This window comes from Wyeomyia smithii, chromosome 3 (assembly GCF_029784165.1).
Source record: "Wyeomyia smithii strain HCP4-BCI-WySm-NY-G18 chromosome 3, ASM2978416v1, whole genome shotgun sequence".
Lineage (NCBI taxonomy): Eukaryota > Metazoa > Arthropoda > Insecta > Diptera > Culicidae > Wyeomyia > Wyeomyia smithii.
The window spans coordinates 107792862-107815993 of record NC_073696.1 but is presented as its reverse complement, the minus strand read 5'-3'; the positions used below and the strand labels follow the sequence as shown (position 1 = coordinate 107815993).

General features: G+C 38.5%; 2 protein-coding genes and 1 long non-coding RNA gene across 4 annotated transcripts in view; 2 read left to right on the top strand and 1 right to left on the bottom strand.

The window, feature by feature from the left end:
- LOC129733293 (uncharacterized) overlaps positions 1-16066 on the top strand; it is a 31909-nt gene extending 15843 nt beyond the window's left edge. The window contains exons 1-2 of one of the 2 annotated variants that reach the window (XM_055695062.1): positions 1750-3170; positions 15102-16066. In XM_055695062.1, coding sequence (XP_055551037.1) covers positions 2873-3170; positions 15102-16048 — 1245 coding nt within the window. In that variant the 5' untranslated portion in view covers positions 1750-2872 and the 3' untranslated portion in view covers positions 16049-16066. Of the gene's footprint in view, positions 1-1749; positions 3171-15101 lie in introns of those variants that run through there. The other variant, XM_055695063.1, reaches the window with a different exon arrangement.
- On the bottom strand, positions 6756-8597 carry LOC129733295 (uncharacterized). The gene is made up of 3 exons (XR_008729452.1): positions 8330-8597; positions 7214-7303; positions 6756-7156 (listed from the first exon to the last, which is right to left on the bottom strand). It is a non-coding gene; the product is annotated as an uncharacterized LOC129733295 (long non-coding RNA).
- Positions 16067-16588: 522 nt separating the features above from the next.
- Positions 16589-23132, top strand: part of LOC129730598 (protein disks lost) — a 590739-nt gene continuing 584195 nt past the window's right edge. Inside the window, exon 1 of the mRNA XM_055690050.1 lies at positions 16589-17041. Within this exon, the coding sequence (XP_055546025.1) occupies positions 16955-17041 (87 nt within the window). The 5' untranslated portion in view covers positions 16589-16954. The remainder of the gene's footprint in view (positions 17042-23132) is intronic.

Here is a 23132-nt window from a genome sequence, read left to right as displayed (position 1 = left end):
AACCTACCATGAAATTTGAGAAAATCGAAAAAAATGTCGATACCAAATGCTTTAAAAATGCCTAAAACTTCGAGATCTGGAAACAAGTAGCAGGAAATGAATGAGGAATTCCAACTTCGCTTGTTTGTTTTTTAATTATATATCTGATTATTTCTTTCGTTATCACTTTACCGGAAAATAATATATTAGAATATCACGTTTTATACGCAAAAAAAAACATCCCTAACAAAGCATTCCCTTCTAATAGCAGTAAATATGAGATCATTCATGATTTAATTATTTTCGTTCTTTTGTAAATATCATGAAGTTTCTAGTTATCGCCCACCACCCTAACTAATTGGTCCATCTTTATGGTACACCAAATATAAAATGTCAAATAGGCTAATAAAAATGAGCATTTTACTTACTAAACCATTATAAAGTTCATTTGAATTGTTTCTGGAACCACCCTATTAAACAATAAATGTACCACCCTAATGAAATATCAAGCTTATGATACCTAATAAACATTAAAATAGTTTTCATGTTGTTTGAAGTGAGATCTGAGTTAGTTTAGAAACCAATTCTAAATATTCCATATTAAGCCCTCGGTTGCCTAGAACAGCGGTTCTCAACCTTTTTTTGTCCGCGTACCCCTTGTCGATATTTTTCATAACGATTGAAGCCCCTGGCTTGGAATATTCTTGCAGAGTGGGAGAGAGTAATGGTAAATCATGTTGTGGTAGTCTAGTTAAGGTTCCAAATTAAACTGTAGCTTGTTTGATTGCTACAGTCATGTTTTAAGGGCTAGATTGGCCAACAAATGAAGTATTATAGAGAAAAATTGCTTTGTCCGCCATTACTGATTTCTCGATCGCGTACCCCCTGAAGGCCTTCTAGTACCCCCAGGGGTACGCGTACCCCAGGTTGAGAACCGCTGGCCTAGAAGGTTGATTTTCGGGCAATTTTTTTTTTCGATTTTTTATTTTTTATTATTTTTGCGTATTTTGGAAATATAAACCTTTTCCCTTGCCCTGCACAGATTGAAACCATCACCAATCGTTTTATTGACCAATTTTACATAAGAAATACTAAAGGTTGCCTGTCCAGCGGCTTCTAGTTTTGGGAATTTGGGTACATTTTTTCCCAGTGTGCGTTGGTAGATTTTCGAGGGTCAAAAAATCACATCTCTGAGGCACCCCTAAATCATTAAACTGAAATTATGCCCAGGTCCTTTTTGGGCCAATAAACAAAATGTGCATGGTCAGTTTTTAAAATTTGACATGACTCTTTTAGCTTTCACCCTAATATATATATATATTTATATATATTATTTGAAAAAAGTTTGAATTTGAAAAAAGTTTGAAGTTTTTTTTAAATATCAACATGTCTGAATGAGATGAGATGATTTTTAGAAAAGGGGTTGAATTCGAGATCTCAAAAAAATATTTCTAAACAAAATGTGATTTAAAAATAAATCGATCATCTCAGATTTTTTTTTTTCAAAATAAGTTTTAGGATATGAAATTTAGTTGCCTAAAATTCTTCTCAACAAATCAAAGTAGGCACTTAAAAAAAAAAAAGTGTTTCTAACAAAAACTTTTTGTATTCTCCTGGAAGTATGGTAATGACAAGAGTTAGAGAAAAATTGTCAAGAGATGGTTTTTAGGAAACTGTCCAAATTTTCATTTAAAAACATTTAAAAATATATTCAGAGATCTTACACTGAACGTTTTTATTTAAAAAAAAAAATGGTATGAAAAATATCGATCATCTCTAGTTTGTTTCAAAATAACATTTTTAGATAGAGAATTTTGCTGCCTAAAACGTTTCTAAACAAATAAAAGTGGTGAAATAAAAACTGAAGCCTTTTGATAAAGTTTTTGTTAGAAAAACTTTTTTCTTCAAGTGTGCCCGCTTTGGTTAATTTGGTTTAATGAACGTAAATTATCAAGTCATTGAAATTATCATTTTCGAGCTAAAAAAAAAAATCTCAACTGCAAATTTAATTTGAGTTTAGCAAACATTTTCATACCCTGCTGAACTCGGGACAGCCTGCGTACACCGTGTTTTGCTATCCATTCATGCCGACAGAGCCGGTAAAATCTGCCGGCCGCCATGAACCTGGAATCAGTCCTAGTCGAGATGTGGTCGGATGCGCTCGCTGTTCGTCTTTCTACCGCACATTCCGTGAGCGTACCACCGACATTTACCGGCCGTTTCCTTTGACTCACCGCGAGTTGTTTTATTTTCGTTATCTCGAAGTGCGGGCTGTTGTTATTGTTTAGGTTTAGTCCACGGTGCATCTGTGCCATATCCATCATCAGCGGTCGTGCGGACAGACAGCAGAAGTCGACGACGGCTGAAATGGGTGGCATCGCGACGCTCCTTCCATGCATCCTCGGTGTACGGCTCTTGCAGCAACGCTGGAAGCGGTGTACAAAGCAGTAAATTTACTGCTGCCGGCACTCCGTCACTCCGTCTAGTCGTTTAGTAGACTTTGAGCTGTACATTAGGTTTCCAGTAGTAGCGATCCGGTTATGGAAAAAAGAGTCTGAAGTGAGTTTTTGGTTTGAGTACCAAACCAGCGTTACTCCACCATCAATTAGTAAAGTAGGCAGTAAAGTGAAGTGTGAGAAGTGGTCCACCACTGGTATAAAAAATATATGCGCTTTGTTTTGTTTGGTTTGGTTTAATGGTTCGGCTGGGTGCAGTTTTGGCTGTTTTTCGAGCGTGCGCCAAGCAAAAAGCTTCCAGTAGTGTGAGAGGCGTCTCACACCTTTTGTAAGCGCAAAATTTGAATTTTTCGGCAAAATATTCACATAGTATACGTACTTTTCACGTGGGAGTTACGAGGAGAACTCGTATTTGTAAGCACGGCTCGCCGTTGGCGATGGCAAAAGTATCACTTCATCCAGTTATGGCTGGAGAGGATTACAGCATCGCGACGGCCACCGTTACCGCCACCACCGCGGAAGAACGCGATCCTGGGAATGGCGAATTGTTCGATATGTACGAGCTGCTCAGCAATGCGGTAGACCGTGTGGGCGAAGAATTTCGTCGGAACGATCCGCTGCTGGAACGTTGGCCCGAGGGACTGGCGCTGTACGTTTATATCGGATTTGTCGTTGGCGGAGGAATCTTGCTGAACCTGATTCTGGTTAAAGGAATTCTGCAAGCAAAATATAGCGGTAAGTCTATAGCTATCGAAATAACAAACAATTAGGAGAATGCAATTTTGAAAAGTTGCTAGAGAAATAACAGGGTCAGTGTAAATAAATAATTTTTTTGTTAGCCTGTAGTAAACATTTGTGTATGATACATGATATGTGTTTCTAAACCAGTAACGATGCGCATCTTGTGCTTGTTCTGCTATATGCAGAACGTATCACAATGTCGGACCATGATATTAGTTGCGCAAAGGTAAATTAATAATTCACGATTCTAATGCTTCCATATGCTGCTCGCATGCTTTTCATAACCTTGAATCGCACCAGGAATCTGCAGTAATGCATCCAGGGTCAATAACACGCTATAAATTTTCTTTCTAATAAATAAAATCATTTGGTGTCCGTAAAAAGAGTATCTCTTGGGATTGGAATGGCGGACCAGAATAATTCTTCTACTGTTCGTTTTCCTTTTCGTCAGGTCACTCAGGTCGTCCTGGAGAGTAAATAACGATCTCATATTTGACCTTTTGATATAATGGTCAAATTTATTTGACATCATGATTGTTGTTTGCCCGTGTTTGCCACATTAAAAAATTGGAGAGTGACAAATAATCATCTCTGATTGTCTGTCAAAAACGCTTGTGACATGTGACAACTTTTATCTGTCAAAAAGTGACGAATATTTGACGCTTGGTCAAAGACTGTAATACAGCCTTGGAAAGTGCTTCATAAAAGCCGCGAAGTTGTTAAACTTTGTGTTCATGTTTACTCATTACCATCATTATTTTGTTAACCATAAAAAAAACCGTAAACCTCCAGTTAAGAGTCACTCTGATAATGCGATTTTTGAACATTCTTAGGGCATCTTCAGCGGTGGTCCAAATTGTTGTTTTGTTCTATTTTTTTGGAACAAATTCAAATTCATTGCTGCACCGGTGGTGTAAATTTTGTTTTATACAGACTTTCTGTGTTGCGATACAGACACGCATAAGCCTACAGATTTTATACAGACATTTAACATAATAGAGATTCACTAAGGTCGCTTGTTACGCATTTTTTTATACACGGGTTTTTTACGCGGATTCCGGAATTTACGCGGTTTTTTTACGCGGATTCCAGAATTTACGCGGATTCTAGAATTTACCGGGATTTACGCGGTTTTTTGCGCGGATTCCGGAATTTACGCGGTATTTTTTGCGCAGATTTCGGTTTCTATTAACTCGGATTGCAGAATTGACGCGGATCTCACATGGTCCTTGGTTTTGCGGACGACATTAATATCATTGGTATCGACCGTAAGGCCGTGGAGGAGGCCTTCAGACCTTTTAAGAAGAAAGCAGCGAGGTTGCGACTCCGCATAAACTCTACCAAAACAAAGTACATGGTTGCTGGCAGGAAGTGTGGGAGTTCCCGTGGTGTTGGTGCTGAGATGAAGATAGATGGTGAACGATTTGAATCTTGATAAGCTTGTGACATGTTACAACGATATAAGCCGTGAAGTGAAACGACGAGTTGCAGCTGCAGACAGGGCCTTCTACAGACTGTGTATCCAGCTAGGGTCCCGTAGTTTGCAAACTCGCACAAAACTAGCGTTGTATAGGACGCTACTACTCTCGGTGGCCCTTTACGGACATGAAGCATGGACGCTGAAGGAAGCTGATCGACATGTGCTCGGAGTTTTTTAATCGTGAAGTCCTACGATCGATACTTGGCGGTAAATTAGAAGATGGAGTGTGGTGCAGGCACAAATCACGAGTCGTACCAAGTATACAAACATGCTGATATAGGGAAGGTAATACAGCGTGGCAAGCTTCAGTGGGCTGGACATGTAGCCAGAATGCCAGACAATAGAGCCACCAAAACTATCCTCAGCAGAGAACCAGGAAGAGGCCGTCGACGCATGTGCGCCTCGCACTCGGTGTATGTGCGGGGTGGAAGAAGATGCACGATCTGCTGGTGTACGAGGTGACTGGAGAACGGCTGTCCAAGATAGAAGAAGCTTGACGTCTCTAATTCGTTCCGCCCTCGACCGGTAATGGTCCGTCGGCCAATAGAGTAAAGTGAAGTGAAATAAGTATGGAGCAAAAAGTATAAGCAACAAACGTACCAAAAAAATCATTTTCGTGGATCAAAATAACGGTCAATTCAAATGAGTTTCAGTTATATCGCATTCCAGGAACGAATCTGAAATACTTCAGAATTATATAAGCATTAGTTCTTTTACGGTGAAATGACGGACAGGTCTGAAATTAAAAATTAAAATGTAACAAAATGATTCTCTGCTTGTAAAAAATTTTCCTGTTTTCGAAAACTAGTTGATGAAGTAAGGGATTTCAAACTGCCACGACGCTACAACTTCATAGGTTGTTTCTAAGCGCTGCGATTCTATTTAATCACTGCCGAAAATACCCTATCTCCTTCCCACAAATCGAGGCAATAACCCAGTGTAGCGCCTTAGCTAGTGCTTCGCCACCCTGTTTCAATATCATGCTGTATCGGTCAGCTCCAGCTTTAGGCTCCTGGAAGTCAGAGGCTGGAATTAAGTCATCATCCGCACGTACACCAAGATTTATTGTCACTTCATCGTCGTCCTCTGCTAGATCGTCGTTAAAGTGCACGTCCACCTTTCAACAACCTTGTTCACACTTGGTCGGCGTGCGACCAGACCGAACCAAGCGCCATTTTTTTGACAATTGAGTTTTAAACACTAGTGGATGTTAAAACTGATAATCTATCTTTCATGAAAAAACGAAATCATTTAAACAGTTTATAATGGTGTTATAACAAAATTTCTCTGCAGCAGCATACAGGAAGCATACGGGATGAGTAAACTATGATCGCCAATTACTCGAAATAATGTTTTTGGCGCTTGGTTCGGTCTGGTCGCACACCGACCACTTGTTCGTGAGAAGGTTGCCGTCCAGGTCCCTGTACATGTCAGCTTGTGGTATTTATCCTTTGCGAGAACTGTTCAGCTTCTCGTAGAACTTTTGTGTGTCATTTGCACGGTATAGTTCCTCCTTCGCCTGAGTTTTGTCTGTTCTGTGCACGTCGGCAGCGGACCACGTTCGCCCACGTTCGGTGTTATAATATTCTCGCTCGTACTGCATTCTTCTCTTCCACTAACTGTTTGACGAATGTAGTTGTCAAACTAGTCGTTTCTTCCGTTCGAAGCCATTGTACCCAGTGCCGTTACAGCAGTACTGCATATGGCTGATCGACCCTCCCTTATCTTCAAGAGTAGCTGCGCCTAGCTGCTCTTCCGTTGGAGGTACTGCTGCCAGCTACTGCGCGTAAAATGTATCTCTACTTGTTAAAAAATTGTACTTTTTTCGAAAACTGGTTGATGAAGTAAGTGGTTTTAAACTGCCACGACGCTAAACCGCCCGGAAATATCCTGACCAAAACGGAAAAGACCCTTACGTCTGAGTATTTGATTTAAACGTTTAATTTAACATCGACTCATCGAATAACTTCACGAAATGAAACAAAACAATCGGATACAGATAATATATTGGTAATTCGTATTTTGCAGCAGTATACAGACTTATACAGACATTTATATGTATTATTCAGATTTGTCAAAAAAATCTGGCATCTCTGGTGTCATCACACATTCGAGTTTGACAAATATTGGTTTCTTTATTTACCTTCGAATGATGCAATTTTGCTCTCGATTTCAAATGCGACAAAAATGCTCTTTTAATGCTGTGTGTGATTGAACTATGCACGACTGCTATACAAGAAATAGTACGAATTCTAAAACTCAAACAAAGTTACCCCTAAAAGCAAGGCAAAGTCTTAGTGCAACATTCCGATTCGGAACTCGATTTTCTGTTCATACACACACTTCGCAGCCAACTGTTTTTGTGTACAGTACAATTGCGGGACTAGCGCTGCAATCCTACTGGCCCTAACAGTCTCTCCCGAGCCGAGACTCGAACCTACGACGACTGGCTTGTTAGGTTAGCATCGTACCTTGAGACCAGCTGGGATGTTACCGCTATCTGTCAAAAAAGTAACATTAGAAAGATTCCCTGCGATAGTTCATAGAGATACGTAACTTTTCACCTAAGCGCACTAGTAAATGTGTAATGCCATGTAAAGTTGCTTTTGTTTTCTCCACACTTTAAATCATCGCATCTCGTTGTTCCCTGCAAGGAAAAAAGATCTATGTTATGTCGTTTTCGTTTTCGCGGTGTACTACACTTTTTCCGTGCTATACTTTGCAGCTTCAGATAAAACATTTTCAGTGTCATTGCATTGGTATGCGTAATAATGGGATAGCTGTCAATTCGTTTTGTTTTGGTCATAATCGCATTCGTCATTTTGTCTCGTTTCCATTTCATATGTCCATCTCGCAAATGTGCTGAGAAAAAATTTACCTGACACTTTACCACGTGGAACGAAAACCAAAACAAACCAGTTTTGACACATACGTGTGAATGTGTTGGTAACTTCCTACAGCACACTCTGCTTTTTTCGGGTGTCATCAGTGACAGAAAAAGTGTAGGGAGAGACAGAAAAAGGGTAACACGAAAAATCAAATAAAACATTTTCGGGTGGAAGAGTTCGACTGTAGATGATATCAAGAATTGGGATTTCGGCTTAGCAATCATTCATCTCAGAATTTAGAACGAAGTTATTGTCATTCGTCCCAACGTTTCAGCACTTATTGGTGCCTTCATCAGGGGAAACTGTTCAAAGGAGTAATTTATTAATAACTTTGCATTTTACAAAACTTTTTCCCTCGACTTACAATGATGATTATCGGACTACGTCAGGTGGTTGCATTTGAAGTTCACTAGTCACTAATTTTAAATTTTTTTTTTTATCATTGGACAATCTAAACAAATTGAAACATTATGAAAAAACTAGCCTAAACATCGAAATACACTTTAATGCTTACGTTTATAAGTTTGGTGGTGGGAGGAATTTATTTTCACTGTCGGAGTAGTGTGGCGGTTTCAACTTGTGTTTCTGTTCAGTTAACTGTTATACCATCTTCATTTAGGCTTTTAAGTTTGTGTAAGATCCCCGCGTATGCTGTGTTGAGGTTGTTCACATCAATACGGCGGTTCACTATGTGTGGTGTACAGTAGATGTGACACATTTCTAAAAATGGTAGTGAAGCTGTGTGTTTCGATCTATCTATTATGCATGTATTCTCTAAGTCGAACCTGTGTTCTGTGTCGATGCAATGCTCAATGAGAGCGGTTTTCTCTCTTAGCTCGGATAACTGGTAGTTTGTCTGTGTGTCCGCACTTAGTATCTGGTTGAGTTTGTTTACGTTCGATGCATGTCCGTAGAGTCTGGTTTTTAATTTGTTTGAAGTCATTCCAATGTAGCTGCTGTTACAGCCGCTGCACGGAATTTTATAAATAATGTTGCTGTTTTCGTTTTTATTTGTAGGATCCTTTACTTGACTGTGGAAGCTGTTCACAGTTTTGTTCAATTTTGTGGCGATGCAGATGTGCGGATAATCCTTTTTGAACAGTTTAATGAGACGATCACTTAGTTTGGGGATGTAAAGGAGTGATCTGTAAGCAATGTCTGTGCTGGGTGTTATGCTGGTTGTGCTTGCTAAGGTGACCATATCCTGAAGGTTGTTTGCCGTGGATGGTGCATTGCTGGCTTGATGTGGTTGCTGAGAGGACGGCGGTGGGACTGTTGGCTGTGGAGCTGTTGTGGGTGGAGGTGCTGGTGGTGGCAGTGTGATAGCTGAAGGATGGACAACTTCTTGTTGCCTAGAATGGTACAGGTTGATGAGCCGAGACACCAGGGTTCGTGGGTAGCTATTAGCCTGTAGGTGTTTGTGAATAATGGTGTTTACGTTTGTCGCCTCTGGATTAGATGTTAAAGAGGTAACGCGGTGAATAAAATTGTTGGCTACATTAATTTTGTGTTTGTATTGATGGTAAGAATGGAAATTTAGCATTCTCCCAGATGAGATAGGTTTGCTATACCATTCGGTGAAAAGTGATTGATCCTCCTGTCGATTTATCAGCAAGTCCAGAAATGGTAGTTTGCGGTCTTGTTCTATTTCAATGGTGAACTGAATTCGGTCCTCCTGGCTGTTAAAGGTGTCTAGTACGATGTCGATGGAATCTTTTGGGATGATGAGAAACAGATCGTCTACATATTTGCGTAGAATAGGGACTTCAAAGGGAAGGTGGCTTAATGCACTATGGATGATTGATTCGAGTACTATATCGGCTAATATTGGGGACAAAGGAGAGCCCATAGCTGTTCCGTATGTCTGGTAATAAAATTTGTTGTCGTATCGAAAATAACTTGCCTCCATACAAAATTCTACTATTTCCAAAAACAGCTCAAGGTGGATCTCGGTATTTATTTCGTGCCAGCGATCGGTGATGGTCTTGGTTACCAGTTTTCTCGGTACGTTCGTGAACAGAGAAACAACGTCGAGTGATACCATGATGTGATCTTCGGGGAGACTGAATGATTTTAGCTCATCGCATAATTTAAAGGAGCTAGCTGTGTTGAAAGTGCTGGTGAGGTGGGTGTTCAGTATGTTAGCCATAAATTTACATAGCTTGTAGGTCGGAGCGGAGTAGTTAGGCACAACAGGACGTAAAGGGAGATTTGTCTTATGCGCTTTCGGTTGTCCATAAATTCTGGGACAAACAGCATTATAGGTTTTTAACCATTTGGCGGTCTTGGAGTCTATGAGTTTCAAGTTGAGTAGGGTGGTTACAAAATTGTTGTTTTTCCTTTGGATTTTTTCTGTGGGGTCTCTGGGCACGTTGCGGTATGTTGCTTGGTCATCGACAAGGGCGCGTATTTTCTCATGGTATTCCTTAGCGTACATAATGACAGTGCGATTACCCTTGTCAGAGGACAGAACCAGGATTTCGGGATGAGCTTTCAGAAACTTAGCTGTTGTCTTCTGTGCTTCAGTACACCATCTGCCTATTGGTTCCAATGCATCAACCAGTGATCCAAAACCATGGATGTAGTTGAGAATAATTTTGGTAGCTCTGCACCGGTTACTATCCTGTATCCGTTTGTCTTGGTGCGACTGAATGATGGTTTCCAAATCGGACAAGACATGGAACAGAGGGACCTGTGAGAGATGGGTGACAGGTAACGCGACCTTTTGCCGAGACTCAGTAATGCAGTGGTCTCTGGAGGCACTTGTACGTTGGTCGCGTTCGTTATAGCTTTCTCGTTGGTCTGTATGGTTGACAGAGAGTTCATACATTGAATAATGTTTTGTAGTTTGTTGGTGGTAGATTTATTTCTGTTGTTTAAATTGTTGCGGAATGCGGTTGACTGGGTGTCCAGATAAGCTGTAGCAAGGCTGTCTCCTACTATTAACGTGATGACTTCTTGTAGGTTGTGAATGGATCGGGAAAGAGTGTTGATTAGATGATATGTTTGTCGTATTTCCACGTTGAGTACAGCTTTTTTGAATTTTATGATGATCGTGTTTATTTTGTTCAAGTAAGGTCCATTTTCGGCTAGCATTTGATGTACACATTTGAAGCTTCGAGTGATGTGGTGAGGAAAAACACCGTTATTCTTACACTTTTTCAGAAACAGTTTCCTACTAAGCATATTCGCCAGTTTTCTGTTCTCACCCTACTCAACTTGAAACTCATAGACTCCAAGACCGCCAAATGGTTAAAAACCTATAATGCTGTTTGTCCCAGAATTTATGGACAACCGAAAGCGCATAAGACAAATCTCCCTTTACGTCCTGTTGTGCCTAACTACTCCGCTCCGACCTACAATCTATGTAAATTTGTGGCTAACATACTGAACACCCACCTCACCAGCACTTTCAACACAGCTAGCTCCTTTAAATTATGCGATGAGCTAAAATCATTCAGTCTCCCCGAAGATCACATCATGGTATCACTCGACGTTGTTTCTTTGTTCACGAACGTACCGAGAAAACTGGTAACCAAGACCATCACCGATCGCTGGCACGAAATAAATACCGAGATCCACCTTGAGCTGTTTTTGGAAATAGTAGAATTTTGTATGGAGGCAAGTTATTTTCGATACGACAACAAATTTTATTACCAGACATACGGAACAGCTATGGGCTCTCCTTTGTCCCCAATATTAGCCGATATAGTACTCGAATCAATCATCCATAGTGCATTAAGCCACCTTCCCTTTGAAGTCCCTATTCTACGCAAATATGTAGACGATCTGTTTCTCATCATACCAAAAGATTCCATCGACACCGTACTAGACACCTTTAACAGCCAGGAGGACCGAATTCAGTTCACCATTGAAATAGAACAAGACCGCAACCTACCATTTCTGGACTTGCTGATAAATCGACAGGACGATCAATCACTTTTCACCGAATGGTATAGCAAACCTATCTCATCTGGGAGAATGCTAAATTTCCATTCTTACCATCAATACAAACACAAAATTATTGTAGCCAACAATTTTATTCACCGCGTTACCTCTTTAATATCTAATCCAGAGGCGACAAACGTTAACACCATCATTCACAAACACCTACAGGCTAATAGCTACCCACGAACCCTGGTGTCTCGGCTCATCAACCTGTACCATTCTAGGCAACAAGAAGTTGTCCATCCTTCAGCTATCACACTGCCACCACCAGCACCTCCACCCACAACAGCTCCACAGCCAACAGCCCCACCGCCGTCCTCTCAGCAACCACATCAAGCCAGCAATACACCATCCACGGCAAACAACCTTCAGGATATGGTCACCTTAGCAAGCACAACCAGCATAACACCCAGCACAGACATTGCTTACAGATCACTCCTTTACATCCCCAAACTAAGTGATCGTCTCATTAAACTATTCAAAAAGGATTATCCGCACATCTGCATCGCCACAAAATTGAACAAAACTGTGAACAGCTTCCACAGTCAAGTAAAGGATCCTACAAATAAAAACGAAAACAGCAACATTATTTATAAAATTCCGTGCAGCGGCTGTAACAGCAGCTACATTGGAATGACTTCAAACAAATTAAAAACCAGACTCTACGGGCATGCATCGAACGTAAACAAACTCAACCAGATACTAAGTGCGGACACACAGACAAACTACCAGTTATCCGAGCTAAGAGAGAAAACCGCTCTCATTGAGCATTGCATCGACACAGAACACAGGTTCGACTTAGAGAATACATGCATAATAGATAGATCGAAACACACAGCTTCACTACCATTTTTAGAAATGTGTCACATCTACTGTACACCACACATAGTGAACCGCCGTATTGATGTGAACAACCTCAACACAGCATACGCGGGGATCTTACACAAACTTAAAAGCCTAAATGAAGATGGTATAACAGTTAACTGAACAGAAACACAAGTTGAAACCGCCACACTACTCCGACAGTGAAAATAAATTCCTCCCACCACCAAACTTATAAACGTAAGCATTAAAGTGTATTTCGATGTTTAGGCTAGTTTTTTCATGTTGTTTCAGTTTGTTTAGATTGTCCAATGATAGAAAAAAAAATTTAAATTAGTGACTAGTGAACTTTAAATGCAACCACCTGACGTAGTCCGATAATCATCATTGTAAGTCGAGGGAAAAAGTTTTGTAAAATGCAAAGTTATTAATAAATTACTCCTTTGAACAGTTTCCCCTGATGAAGGCACCAATAAGTGCTGAAACGTTGGGACGAATGACAATAACTTCGTTCTAAATTCTGAGATGAATGACTGCTAAGCCGAAATCCCAATTCTTAAAACATTTTCGGTGTCAAAAGTGTCATTTGAGTGTCATTTGAGTGTAGTACACCGCGAAAACGAAAACGACATTAGTGTCAACATGAACCAGCATGAGCTGTCAATTTGAACCTGATGAACAAAGCATCTTTAAGTAATAAGTATTGTAATAACCAGGGGGCTCTTGTGGCTGTCAAACTCCATACATTTTTCATCTCCCACTCATTGATTCTGGTTCCAGCGATTCTGGTACCCACTTTTTGGTTGGTTTGCCCTAAAACAGTTGGAATAGAGTCAACGTCCCATGATTGTTCATTAACTTATTCTCGAAAAAATACGTTTATAGATGTGAAAAATCAAGACTCAACGTTTGTTTTCAATACAATGTGCACTTTCAATGAATAAGATATTTTGTTTAAGAATTCTAAATGAAATTTCGACACCATGATGAATTCATGATCGGTAGACAAAATTTTGACGTCTATACTCCCCTGGTAATAACTGAAAAGTATCGCGTTGATTGAAAAAATATTCAACGCAAACATTTTTTGTATTCATTGTGGTTTTACACAATATTTTGATTTATTTTTAACGTAAAATAATAAATTTTATAACCTTTCAGTAATAATCATGTCAACGTACTTCGATTATTAAACTTCCGCTTTCTGTATTTACGGTTTGGACCAGGTTTTATTTTAAATTTAATAAATCTTTCAACCAACTTCTGTTTCATGTGACAAAAAATTTGCAGTTGCACCGTTAATGTCATCTGAGATTTTTGTGGAAAAATGATTGCGTTTTTCTTGACCGGGGTTTATTCGGAAAACAATCAATATGATGAAATCCGTTTACGCAGTGAAATTTTAAATCTTCTCTGAAACACAATATTTCTGTTCCTTGGTGCTTGCATCAGTTTCGAAAGTATGCCGATTTTTTGAAAGGCTTTTCCGATGTTTATTTCCAAGTAATCTCTTTTCAGAATACTCCCTACGTTATTATTACTCGAGTTTCGATAAAACCAAGTCGTTTGGTAACAATTTTGAACTGTACGTTTCATGATGATCGAGTAATAAGATTCGTTTCACAAGGTAGTGAGATGTAAAATTTAATTTCTTTTGCAACTACGTGAAATTTGCCACACATACACTCTTGTATACACATTTTCAGAAAGTCTACGAAAAATTTATGTAAACTTAAAAATCTGAAGAAACCTTTACACGGCGGCAAATTGAAAAAAAAGCCCTAAATCTGAGTTTCACAGACAAATTTGCACATTTAGTATTATATTAATATTGGAGTACCCAAAATTTACAGGAAGGGTTAAAAAGCTATATCCTTCATTTTTCCCGTTCGAGCTCTAACCTCTGTTTACCAGTGTAATGTTTAGAATTCAGAGAAAGGTTGGACACTAACAAAGTTACTGAATTATTGATGATTTAGATACACAATGCAAAAAATGCAGTATTAGTGCTCTCAAGTATTTTTTCAACCTTACTGACTGAACAGTAATACAACACATCACAAACACTCAAGTTTCAGCCAGTTTCAGCAGAACAAAACCGTCCTAATAAATCTAGACTTTCAATCAACTATCAGAAAACAGAGAAAATAGGATTTCATATGGATTGGAGAAATAAGATGAATAGAGGAATAATTTCCCACAAACACTGGCGTAGCTTGGTGGGGGTGGCGGGGGCGATCCGCCCCGGGTGTCACCCTCTAGGGAATGACACCCTTGGGAAAAATTACAATACGTGTCACCTTCAAAAGGGTGACATTCGTAAGATTAATTATCAATTAGGTAGAGGGATCCTCGAAAATTATATAAATTTGCTTTTAAGAGTATAATCTCAACCAATTTTTCAAAAATAGGTAGATTAAGTGCAATTGAAAACAAACGTGCGAACCCTTAGACTTCTTGATAACAAAATGATTTCATTGTAACCTGGTGGGGGTGACACCCAGGGGAAAGGGGTAACACCCAAATTCTTCGCCCCGGGTGTCATCCGGTCACGCTACGCCACTGCCCACAAAATTAGGCAACCGCATATTCAAAATAAACTTAGTTGTTATTTCATGATTTAGATGTCAAGAAATGCATTTTATTACACTGTCATTAAATGACAGTGGTTTATGGTTGCCTGAGTTGAAAATCTCTCAGAAATTCCGAATAATTAGTACAGATAAAACTTCTGATATCAATTTATATCACTCTTAAAAATTTGTTAATGATCCTTTCATTTTTCAGGTTCCTTATACTTTGTTCTTCAAATTGCCATTCTGGACATCTGCAGTCTTCTGATCAGCATCTGGGAGCTGTTCTATATTGTGCACCAGCGGTGGATCTTCGATTTGGAGCACTGCACATTCTACATCGGTTTCGAGTCGTTCACCAATATCGCCATTGTGTACTTCATTATTGGCCTTAATTTCCACTCGATTTCAACGTACAACCTGGCCCAACAAATATCGACGACATGCGAGGATCTGACCAGTTCGTATCAGGAAAGCAGCGAAAGCAGCGAAAGCAACTCGGACTACATGATAACCGAAGAACATAACTACGAGGTGGCAACGGAGAATATCATCCACAAGCGATCGCTGACTATCGACTATCGCCACCGCAAAACCAACATTTCTGTTCTTCTGCCAGTGATGCTGATATGGTTTATCGCCATGTCGGAATCATTGCCGTTATTTCTATTTTCGGATGTTACCAGTGCGAATGAAGATAGCCGGTTCTGTACAATTCTCATCAACGATCGCACCAATCACTACATCATCCAGTGGCTGATCATCGTCATTCGAATCGCCATCCCGACCGTGACGCTGCTAGTGACCACCGTTATGATTATTTATAAGTTCTACCAGGGTCGTAGATTTGTACAGCCAAACGAAATCGATGAAAACGTGTCGTTCATTTTGAAGGTTGCCATTTTTCTATCGCTTACCTACGCGATATTTTCGATACAAAAACTATACGGGTCCCTGCTGTTTGAGGTTCTATCTAAACCGATCCTTAGGTATAAGTATCCCACGCTTGACAGGCAAACGGGATTAATTTTCACCTGCCTGCACTACTCTCTATCCTTTATCAGGCCCCTGGTGGTCATCGTATTGTGTAAACTCAAGCATAACCATGTCGATATTACGTTTTTATACGGAAGCAGAAAGAAGATAACTGATATGGCATAAGCAATAAAATCAATAGTTTTAGAAGGACTTTTCTCTAGATCCGAAAAAGATCCGCAAATTGTACCATTATTGATGAGTTCTAATGGAATCTTGATGAATAAATACTTCCAGTCTCGAGAAGGCCAAAACAATTATAATTATCACAACAATTCGTATACTCGTATCATATATTGAACAATCGAAAACAATTGCAAAAGCTATGTATATCAATGCAATTGTAAGAAAGTTAAGTTTAAGGTTTATTTTGATTTATCGGATAAAATACAACAAATAATATTATGGAACGATTTTCAAATTAATTCCAAAGTTATGATGTTAACCATAGAATAATCGTTCAATAACACACGTGTTCGATAAAACACGTGCGTTATAATAATCCGGTTTTGAGTCACTCACACGTTTCGCGCGCTTAACTAGCTCAACACGGCACTCACTGTGTCCACAAGTGTGAGTGTACGGCACTGGCATTGCAGGAAAACGGCATACACCAACACAGTTACCGTACAAAGAATGAGCGCTTAATCAGCTGTCAAACCACCATCGGCGAAGTGAAGCGATGTTTGCTGTTCCTGTATTGCCATTCCCGTACATAGTGCGAATTTTCCGAGGAGTTCGTTTCGCAAATGTTTTTCTTCGATTTAGTGCCGGTTTTTAATTAGAATAATGTTTTTTGTTTAGTGCCTATCCGAGTTGCCTGTGTTTTTTAGTTCGGTAGTGTTAAAAATCTATGCTGAAGATCGGATTTCTGTATGAAAAAATTAGTGCAGTTTGATAATCTGTTGATGTGGCGAAGTGATGTGTAGTGGCTTACAAGGCAGAAGAGTAATTTAGATGTTACTTGCTCAATTCAGTTGTTAACCAGTGCTTTAGTGAATTCTCTTTGAATAACAGTGATTTTTTTCTCAAATGGCTGAAGAAATACTGGAAATCATTTTAGCAGCCGACGTTAAAAGTGCTGATGAGTTCCCGAAGTGGTTCATCACGCTTTTCGAGGTAAGTGGGCCTCTCCATTCAATTCTAGTGCTGTGTAAAACATATCGTATCATCCAAACGGCAATACCCAGCGAAATCGAAGTAAAAAATTACATAGATTCATATGATCCCATGTGCCTGTGCAAAAGTTTGTGTACAAACATTTCGTAAAAATTTTGTAAACGAAACGTTTCGATTTCTGGTACTCACGGCTTTTGAGTTCTTTGTTTTCATTGAGGTTGGGTTACACTGTATCACACGTTGCTTTTTTTTTCTAACCCTTCAAAGTATATTATACCCCAAAATGTTCAGCATGGATTTGTCATCAGAGATGTGTAAAGTTGCTTTTGTTTCCTACGTACTGTAAATCGCATCGCGATGATTCAACTCTTTATCACTTTTTGCCGCACTACGTTCACCAGCTTCTTTTGATTCCTAGCCAGATATGAAAAGTATATTCAGAACCGAATTTAAAACATATAATGAGTGAATATTTTTACAGCTGCTCAAAACGTAGCAAACAAACAGCGACTTGTTTACGTTTTCCTCAACGCTTGGAACTAACACACTCGTACGTAAATAGGTCTATGGATTTAATGGATTACTGGGAATCATATTTCTTACTTTCAAACTACTGTCAAATAATTCAAAATCGACCACTGTGTACGGTAATTATATTTTAAAATATCTATCAAATAATTCAAAACTTGCCACTGTACATTTGATTTTACTTATGATTTGTTGTTCAAGTTGTAATAAAATTTCGATATTACCTAATGTATGTAACCCCGAAATAAAATCTAAATGCCTTTGTTATTCTAATCTTCTAATCTAATCTTTTTGTTGTTAATGATGGGATTGTGTTATATTTATTATACGTTTCTATGAATCAATTATTGTTGTTGGAGAACCACGAATAACTTATCGTATATTACGAATAACGAATCATATTACACTAAATTCCTATCCTAAACATTTCATCAAATGTTTTGAAATAACGTCATGTTTCTACAAGTAAATTTTCAAGGGAAAACTTAATACCTCTTAAACTAATTTAGAATTAAGTGTTTATTTCCCAATTTTTCAATAAAACCTTTTTCAAAGAAATCGTATTACATTGCTTAATTCTGGGCATTTGCCTAAAGTTTTGCTATGACTTAATATTTAATTCTTTCAACAACATTAAAAACACAATTGTTTCATTCTTTTGATTCCTTTTGAAAAAAAAACAGTGAAAAAACCTACAACAACGTTCTATTTGAGCTTACTACAATTATGAAGCGTTCGCTGCGAAATCAATAACAAAAAATCTGATTTTAAACGTGATTATATTTTCAACACTTTTAATTTACGTAACGTCAGAAATACTTTTTAAGAACAAAACCATTTAAAATCTATTCACGAGAAAATCGTTACTTTGCAGTTGATATTGAGGTGCGAAGTTTGTTATGCCATCCGTATGCCCCGAACAAAATAAACATTGAGATTCAAAACAAAATGTAAAAGAACAAATTTTGACAAAAATTACACGATGCTACAGCGATTTAAAACTTCTGATGTGACTTAGTGTTGGTTGCAGGCATTGTTCAGTGTTACTTTCGCTCATACTAGAATGTTTCCAAACACTCCTGAAATTTGAAACTAATGTTATAACACCACTTTACCACCTCAGCGCATACATTTTTTTGACTTTTTCTAACTCTGTCATTTCTGAACCGATTTTGTATGTTTCAGCTTTTTTTATAATTGGAAAGATAATTGAAAAGTTTTTAAAAATTTATACATAGTAGTACTAACTTTTCTACTACTTGTGGTCCCCGTGGCTCTGTGGCTCTGTGGTTAGCGATGTCGGTCGGCTAGCTCTCCCACACGGTTGTGATATCGGGTTCGATTCCCGATCGAGTCGAGGATCTTTTCGAGCTGTAAATTTTCTCGACTCAGCACTGGGGCACGGTGTATCGTTGTACTTATCCTACACATGCAAAATGTGCCAAAAAACAATATCGATAACGAAATCTCTCAACAAATCTAGTTGATCGAGACCGCTGTTAGCCCCAAGGCTAAGCGTGCGATATTGTTTTTTACTAACTTTACTCGAATATGTTGATGTATTTGAGCCAATATCTGTTTTTATACTTTTTTTTTCTTCATCTATAGTTTATTTGACACGGCACAAATACAATTCAATGTTTAACGGCGCCAATTATATCTGGTAGCTTACTTTCTAAAGTATCTTAATAACTAAAAGCAAATTTTTTATCCTCGCTGCCGACTACGAGCTGAATCTAAATCTAACTTAAAGCTAGAATATTTTGCATTAAAGCACAGGTTTGCTGTTTGATGGTTTTCATTGCAGCATATTAAATTTGTTCCGCTGCTGGGCCAAGGTATTACGGACTGGCATATTGGGTTGTTTCCATCGGGCCTTGAGAGTATCGTGCAGGTCTGATTGCTGTTTCCGGATCCGGGGTCTTAACGTGTTCTTGTCGTTTGGTTGGATGTAGGCGGAAGGGGATAGGACTAAACTGGGGCGTGGATGGATTTCAGGAAAACGTATATAAGGGACATGTAGGATAGGTCACGGCTCGCCAAGACATCACGAACAGGAACAGCCGGCTGCCTACCTTCGGCCTGCAGGGAAGCTATTAATCTAGACCTGGCGTCACGGTGTACAGGGCATGACCAAACAACGTGCTCTATTTCGTGATAACCTTCACCACAGGCACAGATACCACTCTCCCCGAGCCCAACACGACGGAGATGCGCGTCAAATCTATAGTGATTGGACATAAGCCGGGACATCACGCAAATGAAATCCCGACCTACATCCAACCCCTTGAACCACGGGTTCGTCGATACCTTGGGGATTATGGAATGTAACCACCTTCCCAGTTCCCCCTTGGTCCAAGAATTTTACAAACTGATGATCGTATTCTGACGTACAATTGCGAAAAATTCATTAAAGGCAATTGGTCTTTCATGAATATCACCGTTTGTTGCGCCCACCTTAGCCAAAGAGTCCGCTTTCTCATTACCCGGTATCGAACAGTGAGAAGGGACCCACGCTAAGGTAATCTGAGTAGATTTTTCGGATAAAGCACTCAGATGTTCCCGTATTTTCCCCAGGAAATACGGAGAGTGCTTAACATCTTTCATCGATCGGAGAGCCTCAATGGAACTGAGACTGTCCGTAAAGATGAAATAATGGTCCGTGGGCATTTTTTCGATAATCCCTAGGGTGTACTGAATTGCAGCTAATTCTGCGACGTAAACGTACTTGTTCGAGAAATTTTTCAACTATACTCGAAATTTGACACTTATTTAGTAAGAAAAGTACTACAAATACACCAACTATATTTATTTATGAATAAAATAAAAATTGTTTTATGCAAATCGGCTTACATTTGGTTGAGTTATACTTTTTTTTTAAGAAAAACAGAATTTTTCGCTCTTTTTGCTCAATTATTTATGCACTGTTCATTCCACGGACCTGCTAATCAAAAAAAAAAAAATGCAAGAACTCATGATGTGACCTAGTGTGGCTTGTAACTCTAGTCGAGTGTGTTTTAGCAAACACAAAAAAAATTCGAAGTTATGATGAAAGCCCTATTTTTCGTCTTTAGTTCACATTTTTATTTTTAACTCGGTCATTTTTGCAGTTATACTAACATGCTGAAAAACATTCAATTCTGAATACAATAAGCATTGTTAAACACGAATAAGATTTGGCTGAAAAGTGATATATTTTAAAAAGAATAGATATTGTCGCTCTTATTGCACTAACTTTTTTGGACTGTCAGATAACGTTTTTTTAGTGATATACAATGAAATCAACAGATAACAATAGTAATAACAAACGTATTTAAAATAAGTTGCAAATAAAGCTAACAGTAATAAAATATTAGCAATGATTTACTCAACTCATCATGGCTAACTATCAAATTGAGCATAACTAAAAATAATAATAAAAATTTAGAAATGCTTACTCGATCAGCTGTGATTGTAAACCGTGTCCGAAGTTTCACGTTGAAGTGACCAGCAGTAGTTTGCAAGCATTCTGGATTCACTCTTACTTCCAAAATGCGATTCAATCGTTACTGTTTTGTTGGTGGAATCGTTCACTTTTTTCGTCGTTGAGTTGTCTCAAATTCTCAGAGAATTGATCCAAATGAGAAGGCAACCCATTTTTTCGTAAGTGTTTAAAAATTCGTTTATTGCCTCAACATAATCCGTGCTTCTAAGGTTGCCTAGAAAATGTTCGCAAACGTAGCTTTTCCAGGCTCTCGCTTCTACTACATTCAACGTTTCCAGGAAGTTTTCGCTCAGTCTCGGAAATACCGACCTTAGACATAAAAATGCCTGTCCGTTTGGGTCAAATCTCCCAACAAACTGCTTCATATACCTCAATTTAAGATGCAGTGGAGACAGAATAATTTGGTCGGTCTCCACTTAAGAAATGTTGACATTTTTTTGACCTAAGCATGACTATACCATTCACACACATAACATGGATATTTGGTATTACCACCCAGCATCCCGAGCAAAATTGTGAGAACCTCTAGATCAGAAACAATCTGCCATTGGTATTTGATGTAGTTGATTGGAAGTAGAATTTTTTTCATCATAACTTATGTTTTGTTTTTATTCGTATCGTAGGCAATCGGCACTAATGGTAATTGCTTTGCGCTGTGTATTAAAACTACTTTCAAACCTAAAAAAATGATACAACACTCCTACATAAAAATCAACAGGAAATCAAGCTTATTTCAAAAGTCACGTATACACTTACCTTTGCATCGATAAACAAGCGCCAATCTTCGGATTGGTTTGCATAGTTAGACAATGGAATAATTTTTTTCTGGCCTTATTTATTTATTTATTTATTTCGTCAAGCAAATGTAGACTACAGTTATAATAATACAATTTTTACTAATATTCTATACATTATTTCCAATAGTTAGTCGTTTTTTGCTTTGATATCTGCCCATAGTGATGTCGATATTTTCTCAGTGCTGATTATAGTGACGCATCATGCGATTTATTGGGCCATTTTTTGAGTAGTTAGTTCTGTGAGAGCTTTCCGAAATTATTTTACGATTTCTTAATTGACGACTGGGTGCATAGAAATTTAGTTGCGATAATAATTTAGAAGATTGCACGCGTTGAGAAATAATGTCATTGATAAAGTAAAGCATTGAAATTCCCCGGCGTTTTTTAAGTGCTTGTATGTCTATAAGCATGCAGCGTGCTTCATTAGATGGTAAGGGAAATGCTGTCCAATTTAGCTTACGAAGCGCGTACAATTGTTGAAATTGTTTTTGGACAGATTCATTGCGTTCTTCATGTGTTACAATATAGGGATTCCATACAATGCTACAATATTCCAGAATTGGTCGGACGTATGTAATATATAATAGTTTGATTGTGTATGGGTCTTGGAAATTATTGCCGAAACGTTTTATAAAGCTCAGCATACTATTTGCTTTGTTGATTATTGTGTTATAATGTTCTATGAATGTAAGTTTGGAGTCTAAGACTACGCCTAGGTCCCTAACGATGCTGCATTTTTCTACTGGTTGGTTTCCTAGGAAAATGTCTGTTGGTGGTGTTACTGTTTTTCTGCTAGAGGCTATTGAATTACATTTTGTAATGTTGAGTTGCAAAAGACTTTTGTTGCACCAAGTGTAGAATACATTAATTTCATTCTGGAATATTTAGAAGTCTTCTGCATTGATTATTTCTATGAAGAGCTTCATGTCGTCAGCATATACAAGCACATGTATTGATTTAAGAAGAAAGGAAATGTCATTCACGTATAATATAAAAAGAAGAGGGGAGGTGAGAACCTTGAGGAACCCCGGAAGTTACTTCTATTGGGTTTAAAAAAGAATTTTGAAAGCGGACTATTTGTATTCGTTTTGTTAAGTATGACTGCAGCCATTCCAAAAATTTTGTTTCCATTCCGTATTTTTCGAGCTTGAAGAGCAATAAAGGTATGTCGATTCTGACAAATGCCTTGCTAAAGTCCGTATAAAGAGCTTCTACGTATCAACATCTGCGCAATAAACAAATCAGTCGTTTTCGAAATCAGCTTCGAAATAATGTTCAATAT